General features: G+C 48.7%; 1 protein-coding gene across 8 annotated transcripts in view; it reads right to left on the bottom strand.

The window, feature by feature from the left end:
- The window catches only part of ACSL6 (acyl-CoA synthetase long chain family member 6), a 58,589-nt gene that overhangs the window by 14,138 nt on the left and 24,982 nt on the right, over positions 1-19,469 (bottom strand). For 7 of the 8 annotated variants that reach the window (XM_032336803.1, XM_032336799.1, XM_032336801.1 and 4 more), the window contains 8 exons: positions 11,014-11,087; positions 9,362-9,439; positions 7,600-7,734; positions 7,072-7,206; positions 5,977-6,072; positions 4,903-4,975; positions 2,824-2,912; positions 1,764-1,880 (listed from right to left, as the gene is read on the bottom strand). In XM_032336803.1, the coding sequence (XP_032192694.1) occupies positions 1,764-1,880; positions 2,824-2,912; positions 4,903-4,975; positions 5,977-6,072; positions 7,072-7,206; positions 7,600-7,734; positions 9,362-9,439; positions 11,014-11,087 (797 nt within the window). Of the gene's footprint in view, positions 1-1,763; positions 1,881-2,823; positions 2,913-4,902; positions 4,976-5,976; positions 6,073-7,071; positions 7,207-7,599; positions 7,735-9,226; positions 9,305-9,361; positions 9,440-11,013; positions 11,088-19,469 lie in introns of all 8 variants that reach the window. The other variant, XM_032336800.1, reaches the window with a different exon arrangement.

The raw sequence follows: 19,469 nt of genomic DNA, 5'->3' as shown, positions 1-19,469 counted from the left end.
TCGTCACCTCATTCCACAGATGAGGAAAATGAAGATTAGAGAATTTGGCTGATTTCTCAAAAGCAACACAGCTAGGACGCAGGGGAACCAGGATTTGAATTAGGTCTTTCTGGATCAGAAGTTTGTACTTTGTCCTTAATCTACGTAATACTCTTTCAAAAGATTAATAATTAAAAAAAAATGGACACCTACAGACCACCTGTCCACTGTCCTGGGCTCCTAGTGTATACGCGGCTCTAGGTCTCCACATGAATTACTTTACTTGCTTCTCCTAACATCCTGCAAGGTGGGTGGTTGCATCCAACTTACTGGGAATCAGTACTAGAATCAGGGTTCTGTGGAACTTCAAGCTTTTACCAATTTTGAGGCCCTCCCTCTTTAAGAAAAATAATATAAAATGAAGTGCTGGGGCTTGGACAGTGCCTGTGCAAGTGAGGGGCTCTGAGCCTAGGCTTCCTCAGCGGAGGGAACGATGCACGCTCTGCCAGCCGGCAGGTCCTGTTGCTTCCCTAGCCTCTCCCCTCCACACCTAGGGGGCCTCAGGGAGAACCGCCTACCTCACATCTCTCGTGTCTCTCTACATAGCATGTGCTATCACTCCTGCCCTGACCATCCTCTCCACCCTCTCCTCTCTCCTTGGAACAGGACTCACATCCTGAGACTCCCATAGGCGCCCATCCTCCCCTGCCTCTCCCGTGGCCCTTCACTTATGCCCATCACATTACACACCATACTGGCATCTCTCTCCTGAGCAGAGTCCCTGGCCCTGGGCACACGCTGTGGGGTGCATCTGTGTCTGCTATGGAAAAGGGCTTCTCAGGAAAGGACACAGATTCAAGGCCAGGGCGAATCAGCTCACCAGCCTACAGAGCCACCAGACGGTTCAGCACCATTCACATGCCTGAGAAACACTACATTTTACAGCGCCTACCCTAAACCTTAGCAACCTCACAAAGACACAGGAGACATTCCTGAGGTGGGCTGTATCAGGCCAGGGGATCTCAGTTCCAGCAACAAAGCCGTTTTCTGGTCATAGTTTTTAATCTAAGCATATCCTGTGTGCCAGGCATTGTGTCAACCACTTTACAGGTGTAACTTCTTTTATTCCTCAAAACCACCATAGAGGTAATCAGTGATATTAGCCCCCATTTTACAAATGACTGAGTGAGGCACAATAACCAGGTCTGGTTAAAAGTCAGGAGCCGCAGCCAAAGAATATCACATAGCTTTCTCCTCTTACTCCACAAGAAAGTCAACAAGGAGGCCCAGAGAGGGATGAGGCTTTGGGCTTCAATCTCAGAGCAACTGCTGGCAGAGCCAAAGGAACTCGGACACCCTTCCACCTGGCTCCAACTTTTCCCACTGCTCAGTGCCACCTCTAGCCAGGTGCCAATGTCTGTGGGTCCCTAGGCTCTGCCTTTCTCAGACCTCCCAGAGCTATAAGCTTCTGGCCCCTTGTACCCCACTGGTCAGATTCCACAGCACTGACAAATCTCAAGCCAGAAAGAGATAAGGTAGGGAGTGGTCTCAAACTCCAGCTGTGCCCTTCCATAAAGATCCTATCACCTTTATCAGAAGGATGGACAGACAGGAAAGCTCTGGGGGCAAGATAAGGAAGAACCTCCTTATCCCCCCCCACCACCCTGCAGTTGTTTCTAAATGGCTAATTATCAGGGAAGATATGGAGAAGAATTTTGCCTCAGAAGTGAGTTGGATTATACACCCTCCAACCGTGAGCATGTGGTGACTGGAAACTTACGCACCGGCAGCCACTTCCCAATGTCCCCAGTGTGCAGCCAGCCATCGCTGTCCAGGGCTTCCTTTGTCCTGTCTGGATCTTTCAAGTAACCTTTGAACACATTTGGTCCTCTCACGCATATCTGTAGGGACAAACACCAGGTTTCTGTCAGCCCACAGCATGAGGAACCCCGATGTGGGGCTGTCAGGAGGCTTGTGTAGGAGAATGTATCCTATCCTTCCAGAAATTTCCTGTGGAAACAGCAGGGATGGAGACAGAGTACAGGAATGGCCACCAGCAGACTGAACAGTCTTCTGCTTCTCTCCAACAGTATGTTCTGTCCTGGCCATGTTTCTTCCCTGTCCTGGCCCCCTACCCTACTCTCAGGCCTCCTGCCCTCCCTCCCTTCAGTAAGTGCTGCTTTGTGACACTGAAAGGGGTCTCCTCAGATACTGAGGGCTGCCTGATTCCACTGGAGATTTGAGCTCTCTGTGACATGATGCGGTCATCTGCTCCCATGAAGTGAAAAAGCATAGGCCAGCTCTATCCCCCTCTTCTGGTCTAGTTGCAAGGGTACAGCTTCTGCTGGGACACATACATAGAAGCAGGCCATGTCAGTTAGAAGAAAAAAATGGATTTTTTTTTAAGTTTAGGAATTTCATTTTTTGTTTTTTTTTTTTTTGTTTTAAGATTTATTTATTTTAGAGAGAGAGCATGAGTGGGGTGGGGCGTGGAGATTAAGAGGTAGAGAGAGAATCTCAAGCAGACACCCTGCTGAGTACTCAATCCCAGATTGAGAACAAGACCTGAGCCACAATTAGGAGTTGGATGCTTAACTGACTGAGCTACCCAAGTGCCACAAAAGTTTGGGAATTTCAAGTCCTGATTTAGACCAGCCTGGTCCCAACCTTGGGGGCTGGTTGCTTCATAAGCAAGAGAGGAAATGCTGAATTCAGTAGAGTGAAATTAATCGGTAATTTAAAGTGACTTTACAGGGAGGGTGAAAGGAAAACAATTCCATTGTTTTTCTTTTACTTACAGTATGTGGCATGCAGAGACATAAATGGCTAAGGTCCTAACTTTACCTCTCCCTCTCCTTTGGAGGTCCAATAGTTCAGTTCCTCGACATCGATGAGCTTGATATGATTGCAGGGGAGAGGTGCCCCTACATGCCCTAGAACACCAAAGCAATATGGCATTTGTCAGTGTCTAGATCAATTTCAGCACTGAAGATGCTCTGGGCCACGTAAAAATCCCTCCAGTGTTGAAGTGGGGAATTACAGGAGAGCAAAACACCTTAAGACGGGCATTTGTCACAGGTAAGCACTGATGATCAAAAAACGTTCTGGGGAAAAAACAGGCCAACCTCTGCTGGGCCTTTGTTTTACATCTGATTCTTTAAAAAGCTCAACAGGCACACCTGGCCCAGTACCAACCTGCACAGGGTCTATAGGGGGCCTCCTACCCACACCAACCATACCATCAGTATTTTTCCAATAGGGCCCATATTAAACATTTCCCCCCATTGTCAGACCCCTGGTTTTGGAACTGTCATCATTACTTTTCCACCAGTCAGCAGACTATGGTTCATGCACAAACCATCCAGAAATGTTTTTAAAATTTAGATTTTGATGAGCCCTGAAAGTCTCCAAGTCTCACAGACACCCAGGGGACGCTGGTGCTTCTGGTCCACATATTACACTTAGAGTAACAAAGACAAGGATGAGATCATTCTTCCCTGAAAAATAAGACTTCAAATGTTCTTGCTCATATATACTCCAACTGCACAATTACATGGAAGTCATTCTTCTAGTAATTATGGTTGTTAGCACAATTCCCTGGCAAGGTGGAGGGGGGTTTGAGTGGGTGCTGGCCAAGGTCCTGAAAGAAAAGTGCGCCATGTAGACGAAAACAGCTTGCGACAATCTGGTTTCTTTTTTAAAGAGGCTGCCGACTTTTACAATATTGTCTAAAGATATCTATCCTCTTATACTGAATAGCCTTGGCAAGTTTTTGTGGTAAGGACGACTTAAAAAGGCAAAATCTCAAAAATCTTACATAGGAAAATATAGAGGATGCCATTAGGAGGAAAGAGAGTGTCCAGAAAGAAGGGGATCCATGTGAGTGATCAGTAAATATGATGACAGAATAAGAGAAAAGTTACTGATCCAGGGTTTTGAAAGAACAGTCCTTGCAGTAAGTTTTCCAGGGGTAGAGACAGCAAAGAATCTATACACAAGATATACTTTATTCACCTAGAGTTTGAAGAGATAAAACTCAGACAAAAATGCTTCTGTCCTTGATGTGGTCAAATATGACTTCAATATGGAACACACCTATCATGTTCCAGCTGACTGCCTCAAGGTGTTCTGAAAAGAGCATGGCACTACTGTGCGTCTCTCTTTTCCATGTGTATCACCCTGAATTTTCTAGTGTGTAGCTGAGTAAACCTGCACTGAAAGAATGGCCCCTGGCTGACATAGGAAGTTGGTATCCTGAAGGATTCTTTTGCTCAGTGTTTTTCAGATTCTTCTGGTGTCTGGTTTAAATTCTGTGGTAGGCAATAAATACATGGGCTACCTACTGCACCCTCCTTGCTCTGAAAGAGGAGTCTCTTCAGAATGAAGGCATGGAAAGGAGCTGCTTCTTCCGGAGGATGCTGTTGCCTTCTAGACATTAACATCACAGGAGACCCCAGGTCCCAAAGGGTCTCAGAAATGGTTTAAGAAATAGTGCTCTGGTAACTATGAACTTGCCCTTCTTTCCTAAATCATACCTAATTCACACCCTGCTTCCTTCATTCTAAAATATTAGGTTCTAACCCACAAAATCCAACATACTGACATTTACTGATGTTGTTTACTGATGTTTACTGATAGTTCCACCTGGAACTACAGTCTGTGATCTACCACTTCTTTATATATATATGACTTCTAGGTACCCATGAAAGAAATGGGAAAAGACAAAACATATTTGAAAATCACAAAAATATGTAGCAAAGAGAACAATATCCATTGTGCTACAACCCAGACATAACCACCATCAGTGTTTTTCTTCTTTTTCTGTCCCCTTTTTCCTAAATGACCCATAAATTTGTTTTCCATAAAGACGTTTTAGATCAGTGGTACCCCATGAATCATTCCCACATCTCCACTCCATCCTACCTGAGGTCCAGTCCCCGGGTGTGGTGAAGGTACACCCAGCTGTACACTCAGTTTGGCCGTAACCTTCATAAACCTTCAAATGAAAAACAAAACCATGTTGTAAGTTACATATTCCTACAGCTGACTGATTGCCCTTTTCAGCCAGCTAACCTCCCACTGAACATCTGGCTGTTCCATGCTGGGGGCAGTAGGAGGGGAGGTAGGCTACTCCAGGTGAAAACAACAGGTGTAGCTCCTTGGCTTAGAAGAGGTGCTATTTTTATACTGCAGACACTTAGGAGATAAAGTTATGTGATTTGGGGTGAAGATTTCTGACCTATTTTCAACTACTGACTTTATTTTTCATTTGGATGATAGGTATGAGAGACAAATACTTTAAAACCTACTATGCATTTTACTTTTACTCTGTAAGATATTGTCCCCCCTCAGAGCCCCACATGTTTGCAGGAATAGAGCATGTGAGACAGCCTGCCCTAGGAGTGCCCAGGCCATGCTGGTACAGAACAGGAGGATAGTGAAGGGAGCACTGGCTTCTAAAGTATAAAAACTTAAGCATGGACATTTATGAAACAGTTGTGCCTACTTTACACAAAATACATGAGTCACAGCCCTGCAGATGCAGGAACTTAATAAATATTAACCGAATAGATAAATGAAGGAATGAGTATTTTAAGAGATGACAAAACCTGTTGAATCAAATAACAAAACAGCAGTGGGCTTGCATCGCCCTCTCTAGTGCTCCTTTTGTGGGTGGGGAGATATTTTGCAGAATGGAGAATGCAGAGATGCTGGCACAGGTATGGGATGGGTTCTCTAGCACAACGATGACCCATACAGTTTAATGGACCCCTCTTCCCAGAGTGGGTACACCTAGATGTCGCAGAATGTGACAAGATAATCTTGGCTTTCACTGATTCTCAACCTATTTCATCCTCAGAGGAGGGAGCCCTTGTCCCACTACAATCCTGCCCCGAGGATCTTTTTCTCTCCAGTAGAGAGTGCAGTGGGTTTCCTCCTCTGCCCTGACACAGGTCCCATTGACTCTAGGGAAAGTGGTGGAAAGAAAGGCTGTACCTGGCACCCCAGAGCTGCCCGGAGGAATCCCAGCACCGTTGGGGACGCGGGGGCTGCTCCAGTGACGATCATCCGCACACAACCACCAAGACTGGCCTATGGGAAGAGACAAGAACCTGCCAAAGTTTGTGCTGCCAGAGATGGCATCTAGCCTGCGGGGGTCTCATCCCAGGTCACCACTCAAGAGTTGGACCCTACCTGGCCATAGGGGAGGGATAAAAGAGACAGCCTAAGGCTGAAGAAGTCCCTTCTCCTTTCAAATGAGTCAACCCAATCAGTTTTGCAATTTGACCCACAATATGGTCAACTTCTCTGTGTCTTTGGAGATAAGTGTGCTATTCCGTACTTTTGGCTTTCCCTTAAAATACACCGCTCTTCCCTCACTCTCCCATCAGTTGCATGCAGCCAAAACAATTACTTAGGACAATTTCTTCCCACTCCCATGGTAATGGCATAGTCTTCTCTCATTTATAAATTGATTCCATGTGCTGCTCTATTTACTATGCACAGCTGAGGACAACTGGATTCTTTAAGCACTTTGTTTCTGTAAGTTGAGCCAAGAGAGTTAAATATTAATTGTCTTAGCTAAAAATAGAGTAGTAAAAAAAAAGTACTGCTACTAATTAGCTAGAAATTCCTTGGGTAATGCAGAGCTTGAAAATTTATGTGGGAATACAGAAGTGAGTAATTTATGATCCACTCAGTCTAGGAGAGGTTGAAGGATTAGGAAATAGGAGGGGAAAGGAAGATTCTTGGCCTCATGGCTAGAACCTAGTGCTGCTGGAAAGCCAGCATGGCCAAGGCTAAAGGGAGGGGCAAGAGAAACTTAAAGCCACAGGAGCTCCTGACGGAGCTGAGGGCAAAGGCACCCCAATGCTTGTGGAGGCCAAGGGACCTGATGTCCAGGAGTCCTTCTTGCTGGTTGCCTTTTGGCAAATATCACACACACCCAAATAATAAAAATGAGTCCTTTAATATTTCTGTGGTAGCTTAAGTTTTGATTTCATGAGCAAAATGAGTTATTTATAAACGATTACAGGCCACTGGAATGAGCTTGTCAAATTCTACTCTAAGGCCACTTGTTCATTTTCTTACCTGAATCTTATTAAAGAAGAGTTCGTCCCAGATACTATCATTCCTGATGATTCCGCTCCGGACCTCAGCTTGTTTACGTTTTGCTGCAAACTCCAAGAGCCAGCGCTTTAATGGTGTGTCTGCCTGGCTGAAGATCTGAGGAACAGAAGTTGGAAGACAGCTGTCAGGCCTGTGTGTACTACCTCTAGACAGACCCCCGCCCCCAGCCTGACCAACAGAGAAGCCATGCTCCATGTTGCCTCTGCAGGAGATCAGTGAATGTGTGACACCCAGCTAAAGGCTAACCAGCACCTGGTCACACTGTGGGGACAGAAATTCCTGAAGAAAAAAATCTCCTTAAACAAGGTGTTAGAGAATTGGAAGAAAAGAGGAGAAAGAAGGTGAGAGCAAAGGAATTTAAAAGGGGAGGCGGCATAAGGGAAGACCTGAGGGAGGCAGCATGGCAAGCTCGCGGGGGGCTCCAGACCCTGTCCAGACAAGCAGATACACAGCACCTCAGTCTGGTCAGAGACTCCCTAGGGGACTTACCTTGTCATACATCCGGTTCAGCAATCTAGGAACCACAGGGAAAATGGTGGGGCGCAGAGCCTTCATGTCATCTGAGAGGAGACGGATGTCTCCCTGAAAGAAGCCGACGCGTCCCCCATGGCAGTAGACAACAGACTGGAGGGAGAGGACAGGAAGGGAGGAGTTCCTCAGGGTGGTCAGTCCTGGCTGCAGTCCAAAGCTCTGCCCCACATGGAGAGCACCCATGACCCCCTAACCCAGTTCTGGCTGCTGCCATGAGACACTCAAGAATATCATATGAGGTGCCCTCCTTCCCATTAAGTCCCACTCAGGCGCAGGGTGAAGCAGCAAGAGATGGAGGGGGATCCTGGGCCTTTGGGAGATGGCAGAGCAGCCAGTCTCACTGGTGCCTACTCCCTCATGCTCAACTCCCAAGCCCTGGGCAAAGGCCTTCCTGAGGACTCAGGTCTCTGAGCTGTACTGCACCCTATCAACAGGTCTGCCCCAGGTCTATGGATTTCCCCCCGGGACACCTCAGCAACTCTGGAAAGGTGTGTAGCGCCCATGAGTAATGTTGGCTGTGGGTGTTGTTTGGTGTGGGGGACCAAGGCAGGGCAGGGGGACTGGTTGGTTCTTAATGGGTTTAGGAATATGCATGGGGCTTAATACATGCTCCCTTATTTAATGCTTGTTGCAACCCTACAAGTGAGGCAGCATTTATATCTCTGTTTTATAGGCGAGGAATGCAAAACTCAGAGAGGTAAAGCCATTTGCTTAGAGTCACAAAACTAATTAATAGTGATGACCTATGGCACTCTAATCCAGACCTGAAAAGCTGGAAAGCATGCCCTAAAATACCAGCTTTCCTCTAAGCAAGATGGGAGAGGCTTAGTAGACACAGCTTAGGAGAGCCTGGGTGGCTCTGTTGGTTAAGCGTCTGCCTTCAGCTCGGGTCATGATCCCAGGTCCTGGGATCGAGCCCCACATCAGACTCCCCGCTCAGCGGTGAGTCTGCTTCTCCCTCTCCCTCTGCCACCCTTGCTTGTGCTCTTTCTCTCTCCAATAAGTAAATTAATTAAAAAAAATACACAGATTATTCACAAGCTGGTTCCCTGAGTGACGCATGCCTGGAAAATTCTTTGTTCCCACAGTCTTGTGTGGACTCCTCCAACTCCCTCTGTACCCCTGCAAGGCTGTTCTCAGGACTAATCATTATGCCGGTCCCATCTCTGGAGTAAGGGGTCATGGCAGTTTGATTCCCCACCCCTACTGTCTTGTTTTCCTTTCCAGGAGTTCATGAGTTCTGGAAGTTATGGTACATAAGTGTCGTGGCCATAAGTGGAGCCACAGTGTACAGAGTGTGAATGCAAAATACTTCTACAAAGCTATGATCCTCTCTGAGCATGGGCCAACAGCTGGGGCCTCTCTCAGCGGAGGTATAACCACAAGTAAGACAAGGCAGGCCTGGGGTAGGCCCTGGAGGCTCCCCAGGAGGGAGAAGCCAGGCAGCCAAGGTCCCCCGACCCCTTGGTAGCTTCTGAGGACAGGGCAGTTTAGTTCTACTTCACGGCACCAGTGACAAAGTGACACTCTGCTAGGGTTCTGGGTTCTGGGCACAGACTGTGCCTCTCTGGAGCCAGGGCCTTACCTGCACCATTCGCTCAAACATGTGTGCTAAAGGCAAATAGGAAATGTGCACATCCGCACAAGTGGGAGCCCACTGACTCTGTAAGAAAACAGAAGGAGCCCAGGCAAGGCCCGGTCAGTCAGGTGGGCGTCTTACCTGGATCACTCTCTCAAACATGTGAGCCAGAGGCAGGAAGGAGATGAGCACATCGTCCTGTCTCGGAAAGATCACTTTCTGCAGGTGACGGGCATGGGAGACAGAAAGGAAAGAAACACTGACAGGAAGACGACGAGAGTCATAAAACAATACAGAGAAAATGGTCCTGGAGGGGCAAACAGGAAGAGGGGAAGGGGAATGGAAGGATGGAGTGGTAGGGGGAGGGAGAGAGAGAGAGGCAAGATATGAGAGAGAGAGAGAGAGAAACGGTGTGAGAGAGAGAAAGAAGATGAAAGGCGCAGGAAGGAGAGAGGGAGAGAGAGACAGGGCAGCGCAGGAGGCGGAGTGTTAGGGCGCAGCCAGTGGGTCTAGGTTATCTGCAGAAGCAAAAAGCCCAGTGAAGCACACATAAACCAGCAGAGTCCAGCTCCGCAGGGAAGTCTCCTCTGGGGCCAGGCCCCCTTCACCATCTCCCTGCGGCACCTGGGCGGGGAGTCCGAGAGGCTTGCCTTGTTGGCACTTTCTAAGTCCTCCTTCCAGAAAAGGGACCTGGGGGCGCCCTAGCTCTGCACCAGCTGTGGCTGGGGTAGAAGCCCCGGGCAGACAGATGGCTGAACCAGACATTGCATGCCACAGCCTGGGGACAGGGCCTGTAGAGGAGGCTGAGAGGGAGCCCTGCTCTGCCCCCCTGCCCCTGACAAGCACATGGGACTGACCACAGTGACAGGGGCTGCACAAGGCCTGTGCTCAGGGGGTGGGCCGGGTCCTTGGGAGCTCTCCTTCGGTGGACTGCCCTGACCCCCACCCTTTCACAGGCCCTTCGTTCCCCGTTCCCTGGGGCTGGCTTCTGAACCAGTCTGGACAAGCCCTGGGAACCTGGCTTATGGCTCCTGACGTGGGTTCAGCCACCAACAGTCTCTCACCATTCTACCAAAATCTATCAGTGTCTGGGGGTCATATGCTCCATGCCGCCACGTGGCATGAATGCAGAAGAGAAGTTTTTCTCCGCAGTGGAGAAAAAGCCTGACTTCCGTGAAAAGGAACATTCCTTTCTCCTTGAGGAAACTTTCAGGAAAAACAGATACTCACCACTTGTGGAAAAACATCCTTCTCTTAGTTGGTTATAAAATGCTAACATGCCTTGGTCAGGCCAAGATGTCAAGCTTTTTCTTTTTTTTTTTTTTAAACTTTAGATTTACCTTTCCAAGTACGGTCTTACAAATTAGCAGTTGCCGTTATTTCTCAGACTCTAGCAGTCCTTAAACACAAAATGACTGAATTAAACCCTGACGTATGTGAAAGACAAGTTATTAAGGATTACTTTCTAAATAAAGGTACATACAAAACCACACATATTTCAATTTTCACAGTTAAAAATGAAAAACTGGTTTACATGTTTCTCTTTCTGGGATCTTAGCACTCTCGGAAATCAAACTGGTTATTTATCAGGCATGGGTCATTTCAGGGTTTGGGGGCTAAAGTGTCTATAAAAATCAGATTGCTCTAAATGACAAGAGAAAATCCTGCCTTTCATAAGAAAGGCAGCTCAGATTACATCAGGGGGAAAAAAAAGAAAAGAAAACAAGCAAAAAACCTCTGAGGCTTGAGGGTGTCCTCAAGAGACACCTGTGTAGTGAATCTACTTTATTCACCTCTGTCACTTTCAGAAAGCCTGAGAAATCAGCCACCACGTTCCCATGGGTGAGCATCGCACCTTTTGGGTTTCCTAAAAAGAGAAAGCAAAAAGGCAAATCAGCTAGAAGCTCAAGGGCCACTGGGACGGTGACAGTCCCAGACACTCAGCACCCGAGCCTCTGGCCTTCATCTGCAGCCACTTCAGAGTCCGAGGCTGATGGGTGCTATGTCGGAGACTCTCACCCTGAGGCTCCCAGCAGCTTGGGACCAGAACACAGGTGACACAGTCCCACAGGCAGGGTGCCTTAAGGCCTGACTTGTGACCTGTGCCTTCCTCTCTTCTGCCTCCATGGGGGAGCACAAACTGTCATCCCCCAGTCTCCTCACATGCACTCAGTACCCTGTGCTCCTTTCTGGGCTGAGCGGGTCTCGTCTCCAGAATCCAGCAGCCCATTGTGCTGACAGAGGACTTCCTTGCTGCATGCAGCCCCTGTAAAGGCCCCAGGCTCAAGTCAGCCTAGAGCAGCAGAGCACGGGGTCAGCCCCTCCCTTGCTGGCAGAGATCGGACAGGAGGAGGATATTCTCACTTTGTCTTGATAAGACCTTTCAGGACTGCTTGTGGTGAAACCCAGGTCTGGTAGAATGACTCAGAAGACAGGGGCTAGGTGGGGACCCAGGGCACTATAGGCTGGGGAGGAAGGCCAGCTAGTCACCATTTCATGTCAGGGTGAATAGGACACACATCTAACCAGCCTCGTGACTCCTGGCCTTGCCTGTCACCGCCAGCAGAACACAGGGAAGCCATTTCTCCTCTCTGTTTGCTTACCTGTAAAACAGAGACAATGCCCACCTCCCAGGGCTTTCAGAAGTTCTAAGAATATAATCTATGTGCAAAAAAATGTTAAATTAAAAGTTTCCACTAAGGCAGCAGTTACAATAACCATGAAACTCCCAAAGTGAAAGACCAGACCCTGGGCAGAATTTACCCAGGAAATATTAAATAAACCAATATGTTAAATTTGCAACCCTCACCTAGAAAGAGGTCATAAAAGGACTAAGTGACCCGAGATAAAAAGAGTATTGTAGTATATGCCACCACATTGCTCACACTGAAATGTTTAATTTTATGCTGTATGAAATTTACTTCAGTGAGGGGATGAGAGGAGGAAGAGGAGGAGGGGGAGGAAGATGAGGAGGAGAAGAAGAGGAAGAAGAGGAAGAGGAGGAAGGAGGAGGAGGGAGGAGGGAGGAAGAGGAGAGAGGGGAGGGGAGGGGGAGAGGGAGGAGGAGGAGGAGGATGGCAGGAGGAGGAGGAGGACCAGGAGGAGGAGGGGGAGGGGAAAGAGGGGGAGGGGGGAAGGAGGAGGGGGAGGGGAAAGAAGAAGAAGAAAGAAGAACAAGGGGAAGAAGGAGGAGGATGGGAGGAGGAGGAAGGGGAGGGGAAGAAAAAAGAGGAGAAGAAGGCGAAGGAGGAGAAAAGGAACAAGAAAAAGAAGAGGGAAAAGAGGGAGGAGGAGGAGGGGGACAGAAGGAGGGGGAATGAAGGGAGAGAGGAGGAAGTGGAGGTGAGGAGAGGGAGGAGGGGGAGAAATGGAGGAATGGATTTGTGAGAATTTCTTCGGAAAGAACTACATAGTTCCATAGCCCATCAAAGTAGGGAAGAATGCGGGGGGGGGGGGTGTCTTCTTTCCCAACCCCAATCCACATTAACTCAGAACTTGATCATGTTCCCTGTAGCTGAGGGTCCCGGTGAGAAGTGTAAAAAGCGTGTTTGCAAACAAATAAATCCCAGGGACTGGTTATGGAGTTTGCAGAAAGAACATTAGTCTTAGGGGGTACTGGGAATGGGGGGTTAAGAAGTCTTGTCCACTGGCCAGTTTCCTCCAACTCAGGAGGAAGCAGTTGTAGGTCACAGGCCAAAGGTGGAGTGGAGGAGGGAGCAGACAACCCAGAGAACACTGCCAGCAATCAAGACAACTCCCACAAGTGGTCATGATACAAAGAGCAAGTTTTAAAGGCCTGCCCCAAACTGTCTCTCCACTTCCCTTTCCCACTTCCTTTTTCTCCCTCCCCATTTTCACGTGGTGGGAGGGGGCCCAAAGCTTCATTAGCAAGTGGGAGGAGGAGGAGAAACACCCGAGTGGAGAGAAGAGAGACAGGCCACCAGGCCAGCAGCCAGCCCCAGCTGGGGAGGGAAAAAATGGCAGCAAAGTGATCAGATTCGCACTTTGGATGGACACCTGCAGTTATGAATTCAGACCGCTGGTGACTTATGACACCTATGAAATTGACATGACAGTGACCAAAAAACGCAAGAGGTGCCTGTTTTCACCCAAGGGCAGAAAAAGTTCCCACTGAGTAACTTTAAAGGCATAGATGGAGTCAAAAGTCAAGTTACTCTCATAATTCTATCTTGTGTGGTCTGTGTGCTCACCTTAACTGGCACTCCGTCTGTCAGACACAGGAGTGTCTCAGTCTGACCAAGACGCATGGTGGGTTTTAACAAGTACTCTGGCACAAACACCCATTCTGCAAATCACAGAGGGTTTTGGGGGGTGGGGAGATGCAGAAGGTTACAGGGCTTTAATATGTAGCTGTCAAAATATCTTTCTTTTTTTCAAATGAAGACCCATGGGATCTGTTTTACCTCTGGTGGTCTTTCTTTCATCCCAGCATCTTTCCTCAAACCCAAGCCCATATTAGGAACTGTTCCTGAATCATCTCCTATGTAAAAATCCCACAGGATCTCTGGATCCATAGACTATTCTGGGAAATTTTCACCTGTGGATCCCCAAGTTCTGGAATTTTCTAAGGAATACCCCCAAAATACTAGGTATGAACTCAGAACTCCCACGAAATACTATCCAATGCTATAGAACTTTAGATCTGCTAGGCTGGCTGACTTGCTCATGCCTAATGCAACCTCAAGGTGGTTGACTGAGAATCTCAAGAGCAAGTTGTCTTCATTCATGAAAATTGTTTGAAGCCTCCATTCGGTTCAGTCCACAACACACATAATGTTAGCAGTTACTCCGTTCTGCTTAGACAAACCTTTTTCCTCTCCAACACTGAGAGAAAAAGTTTGTACCTTTTAGAAACAAACCTTTGGCTCCATCTAGGCCTTTACTCAGCGGGGGCGGTGGGGAATTGTACTTCTGCCCCTTGATGAAAACACAGGCACCTCATGCTTTTTCTGGTTATTGTCAGGTCAGTTTCAGGGGTGTAGTAAGTCACTGATGGACTGAATGCAGAACTGCAGGTGTCTATCCAAAGTGCGAATCGGACCACTTTACTTCCACTTCTTCCCTCCCCAGCTAGGGCTGGCTGCCGGCTCGGTGGTCTGCCTCTCCTCTCTTGCTCTGGCGTTTCTCCTCCTCCTCCAACTTTCTTGCAGATATGAGTGAGGTTTTATAAACTTCTAATGAGTTACAGAATTTTAAAATATTCCCAGAGATGTTCAAATCATGTCTTCAAGTCATGTCTCCATGTGGTCCCAAAGGAAGAAGGAGAAGCACATGTTGACAACAAATCCTGGGACAGGACGCAAGGTCCGAGCTGGGAAGTGGGAGGTAAGGCTTTGGAAAGTTCTGCTTGCTTCTCTGATTCAGGACAAATGCTTGCTTCTGGTAGTATTTCCTTCAAATGTGTTATGGAGGAAGAGGGAAGCATTCCTCACTAGACCTCTAGCAAAGTTAAAGAACCAGTGTTTGCTCTGGTTCTCTCCTTTTCTGTTCCAACATCAGTGGAGGTGCTGCCTGGGCTCCAACATCTCAGCAACATGAGACCAACTGTCCCTTTCCAACCTTCTACTCACAGCCTGGCCATCCTCCCATTTATTTTCTCTCCAGCTGCTGAAGTTAAAGAACTCTTCTTTGCAGATTCTGCAAAAGTCATTTGGATTTTAGTCAGTATTCCTTGGCTGGCCATCCACGGCTGATATGCAGAAAGGCATTTCACTGACTGAAGGTCTGCCCTGGATGGACACTGGCTCCAAGTGAGAGCATTACGGTGCTGGTGGGGGGGGTGGAAGGAGCTCCAGGTCTCTTCTACAGGGGTGGGTGGGAGCAGGATTGAGAGTAGTGCTGGGCCATCTAGCTAGAGGTTCCTCTGGCTGCTTGTTTCTGCTTTCATGCAAAGGTGGGTTACAAAAGAGGCTGATAACAGAAATGCTTGGCAAGATTTATAATGCAGAGTATTCTCCCTGCTTGAGGCTCCCACACCTTCTTTAGGATTGAGCCTCACAGCCCCATACCCACCACTTTTAAAGTTTTTTATTTTTAAACAATCAGACTTGAGAGCTGGTAGGAATACAAGTAGAAACTCTAATAGCAGCCAGTTACTGAACACCCACCATTGTGGGAACTGTGCTAGGCAGGCATCTCATACATGGTAACTCGGTTATTTCTAAAAACAGTCTATGCTGCAAATATCAAATGGCCTCGTTTACTTCTTTTAAAGTTTTTTTTTTTTTTTTTTCATTTGAGAGAGAGAGAAGGAGCAGGGAGATGGGGAAGCCGACACCCCAATGAGCAGGAAGCCCCACTCAGGCTCCATCATGGGATCATGACCTGAGCTAACGGTAGATGCTAAACCAACTGAGCCACTCAGGCGCCCCATGAATGGCTTCATTTAATATCCAAAGAAGTGGGGGCTTAAGACTGGTAAAGAAATTCTCCTAAAGCTGCAGAACAGGAGTGTTTAGATGTAGTTTCATGCATATAGTCACCTAAGTCTTGAACTGAATGGTGTAAAATAAATAGGTCAAGGAGAATATTTTCCCAGCTCCTATCTCTGAGCTGCCACAGATGTAAGGCTTTGGGGCATCTTCATGCTCAGCTAAAGGACTGCATATGAGTGAGCTTTCCTGGGTGTCCTCAATTAGAACAGAGGAGATGCCTCTACCCGCTCTTCCTCCCTTCTCTAGGCAGGGCACATCTCTTTCCTGGTGGCACCTGGAAGCCTCCTCTATCCTCCAGTCCAAACCAAAGCTACGGGGACTCGGCTCCACTGAGCAGCACCTCCCTTTCTCTGTCTCTAGTGGCTCTTTCTCGATACCAAGAAACACGTGCAGGGGTTTCCAAGAAAATAACAAGAACCCACCCCCTCCCAGCCTCTGCCAGCTCTACTCTTGCTCTGTCATTCCTTCAGAGCCAATGTATGTTTTTTCCTACAGATCTCTCTTACAGCACAACATACATATATAGTAAAGTGCCCAAATCAGTATATGGTTCAACAGATTTTTTTTTTTTTTTTTTCTCAAAGTGAACTTACCTGTGCAACCAGCACCAGGTCAAGACATAGAACACCATCGGTAATCCAGGGCCCCCCTATCCTGGAAGGCAACCGTTAGCCTGGCTTCTAAAAGCGTAGACTAGTGGATTATGTTTGTAACTTTAAGTCAAAGAAATCACACACTCTTTTGTGCCTGGATTATTTCATTCAGCATACGGTGAGGTGGAATGTTCTACTGGGGTATACCGTTCCATCACTGATGGGCACTGGACTTATTTCCAGATTCTGACTCTCCACACAGCGAGGTCATGAATGTTCTGGAGCAGGCCTTTTGGTGACGTGGCCAAGCTTCTTGAAGGAATTATCCATACCTGTTGAAGTGACATCCTCACCTCCCGTTCACTCTGCATTCCCCTACCATCAGCGTCTACATCCAGCCTCCACTCCACGATTAGCCTTTGCCAAGAGCACCAGCAAGTGTTTCTGCAGTGGCATTCTCTGTATGGCGCAGCCACCAGACAACACTGACAGAGTCTGTTCTCCTCCGGCGTCTCCAGCCGCACCCGCTTAGCCTCCGTTTGAAACCCCAGCCCCTGTCACTCCTCTCCTGCCAGTGCTTCCAGGATCTGGCCCGAGACTGCTATTCCTTCACTCAGCTCTCCCTCAAAGCAACATTTTCCTCTTTGCCGCTGATCCTCAGCACACGCTGATCCCCCTCCCGAGAACGCCCTTCCTCCTGTTCTCCTCCAGCTACCAATGTTCCGGGACTCCGCAGATGCACCTCCTCTGGGAACACTTTCTGTCGTGCTCTTCCCGTCCCGCAGTGGCCGAGTGCTGCAGGCACGCTAGGATGCGGACCCTCGGGGCAGTGACCACATGGTACCGAACGGCTAGGTGACATGAGCTGTGAGCCCATGGAGACAGGGCTCTGGCTTATCCATCCCTGTGACCTCAGCCCCCAGCACTGGTCTGATGCATACTGGGTGCTCCACAAATGTGCTGAGTCAATCTACATAAAGTAGGAAAAGAATGCTAAAAGCATACCGGTTAAAAAGGTATGTTTTCTTCTCTGGAGGAGAGGGTACATGTCCTCATAGAATACATCTTAATTATTCATGGGGCCCAATTTCCCAAACTGGGCCATGTTATACCACAAATCTTCTTTTCTTGGGGAGAAGGGGGTGTCAGATTCCTGTCTAGCTAATAGTCATTTTATGAATTATGAACAACCAACCCACACACCCAGCCAGTAGCCACCCCTGAGGACGGATGAATTCCAAGCTCTCACCGCCTCCAGCGCCCTCTTGGCCTGACTATGGGCTCCAAAGCACGGCTTATTCTACAAATTTCCACAGAGGTTTCCATCACATACCAAGAAGAAAATCTTCCTAGAATGATTTCACCAGAATCACCAAATGTCAGGTTTAGATTATATTTTCTATCTTTCCCCACTGAAAGAACAGTGTGGCTCTTGATGAAGCTGGGAGCCAGGATGATTGGTATGGAAGGGAAGCTGGCTTGGGGCTGTGACACACCTTGCTGATGTGCTCAACAACAGGAAGGCTACCGGGGCACAGCAAGTTCAGGCGAGGGCCAAGGAAATCCAGGTACTGCCAGGCAGGGCAATGAGAGCTGTGCTCCATCCTCCAGCTCTGCCCCCAGCACTAGCAGGAGTAGGAGGCTTGGGCACTAAATCACCACTTGTTGGCCAAGCTCTGTATGTCCCACTGCCACCACCCAGAGCCTGGGCAGGACAGCTTAGCTTCCTGCAGTGACTTCATGGTCTGCAAAAGTGCTAGACAGGAGGCCTGCCCTTTCCAGCCAGGTGACAGCACATTTCTGTGTTGTGAGGTTCTTTTCCAGAAACACGGCAACATCAAGTGACTCAGGAAAAGCCTAGCTGCACGCTTGAAGGGCAAGGATCCAAAGCTAAAGGCCACACTGGTCACGTGCTCCCCAAACCAGGCTGGAAAGACAGGTCACTAAAAGTTTATGTCCTGAACCTCATGACAGAGAACAATATAAACCTGAAGATCATTTTTGAATTCTGGCTTGAATCTAGATGTCAGCCCCTGGAGAGCAAATGCTACATTACTTCTTGTCTGACAAAAATTAGCAATGTGGTAGAAACCCTCAAACCCGAGTTAATGGCAAAGATCCATCTTGATCCAACAAAGCCAAGTTTATGGTGATCCATCTTCATGGAGAGTCCTGCTCATGGGGCTGGTCGGACTTAGAGGCTGTGTGTGTGGAAAGCGTCAGAAGCCCCAGATTCACTGCCCACCCCACCAGAGCTATCACCAAGGCAGGCCAGTCCTCAGTCTGGAAAAAGAAGGCTAGAAACTCGTTGCCCATTTGGAGAAAAGACAAGCAACTTCCCAAGTCCATAGATGAGATGGAGCAGCAAAGGGGAAGAGCGCTGGCCTGGGGATCACGGGAGCAGGGCCCCAGTCCCCCACCTCCACTTGCTAGTGGAGCCCCCCTGGCCAACCCCCAACACCTGCTGGCCTCACAGGCTGTGTAGAAGCCCCAGCAGCTCAGTCCCTGGGTCCACAGGGCACTGCAGACTATGACGTGCTGTGCGCATGACCGTGTGCATCCTGACCCCACCCCCACGCAGCCTGCCTTGGCTGTCCCTGCTATGCAGCTGTGTGCCCTCCTCTGTCAGCGCCAGGCATGTGGGTGTCACTTCTGCTTGTCCTTGTCCCCACAGCCATGCCCACAGCACACCAGCCCCACCCCACCCCACCACAGAGCCTTTGCACTGCCTTTTCACATTATATCCCCTCTCTTCTTTGGCACTTTCAAGAGCCCCCATCCCAGGTGAGAAGCTGGGCAGAGTGGTGGCAGCAAGTTTACGTGACTGGCTCAGACCCCCCAGCAAGTAGGGGAAGTGGGATTCAAACTGAGGCTCTCAGACACCAAACCCCACACTTCTTCCCCATCTCTGACACAAAGGCCAGCCAGGGGCAGGAAGCAGCGGGGTGAGAACTGCTTCTCAGGGAGGGATGAAGTGACTCGGCTACCCGGTCCTCCTCTGGCCCCAGTTTAGGTACTGGTGAGCCCCGACCCCACGCCTCTCAGACCACACTGTCCATTCACATCCAGCCACCTGGGCTGCCTCCTACTGGGCACTGGGAGTGGCAGGAAGGGCCCAGTGTCTGGAGCCAGCCATAGGACAAGGCTCAGCCCATGCCGCCCAGGACACCAGAGAGCCCTGAATCCGCCCCACCAAGGCTG

This window comes from Mustela erminea, chromosome 3, assembly GCF_009829155.1.
Source record: "Mustela erminea isolate mMusErm1 chromosome 3, mMusErm1.Pri, whole genome shotgun sequence".
NCBI classification, from domain to species: domain Eukaryota; kingdom Metazoa; phylum Chordata; class Mammalia; order Carnivora; family Mustelidae; genus Mustela; species Mustela erminea.
Note: the sequence above shows the minus strand (reverse complement) of the source record. Positions and strands in the feature narration are given on the sequence as shown.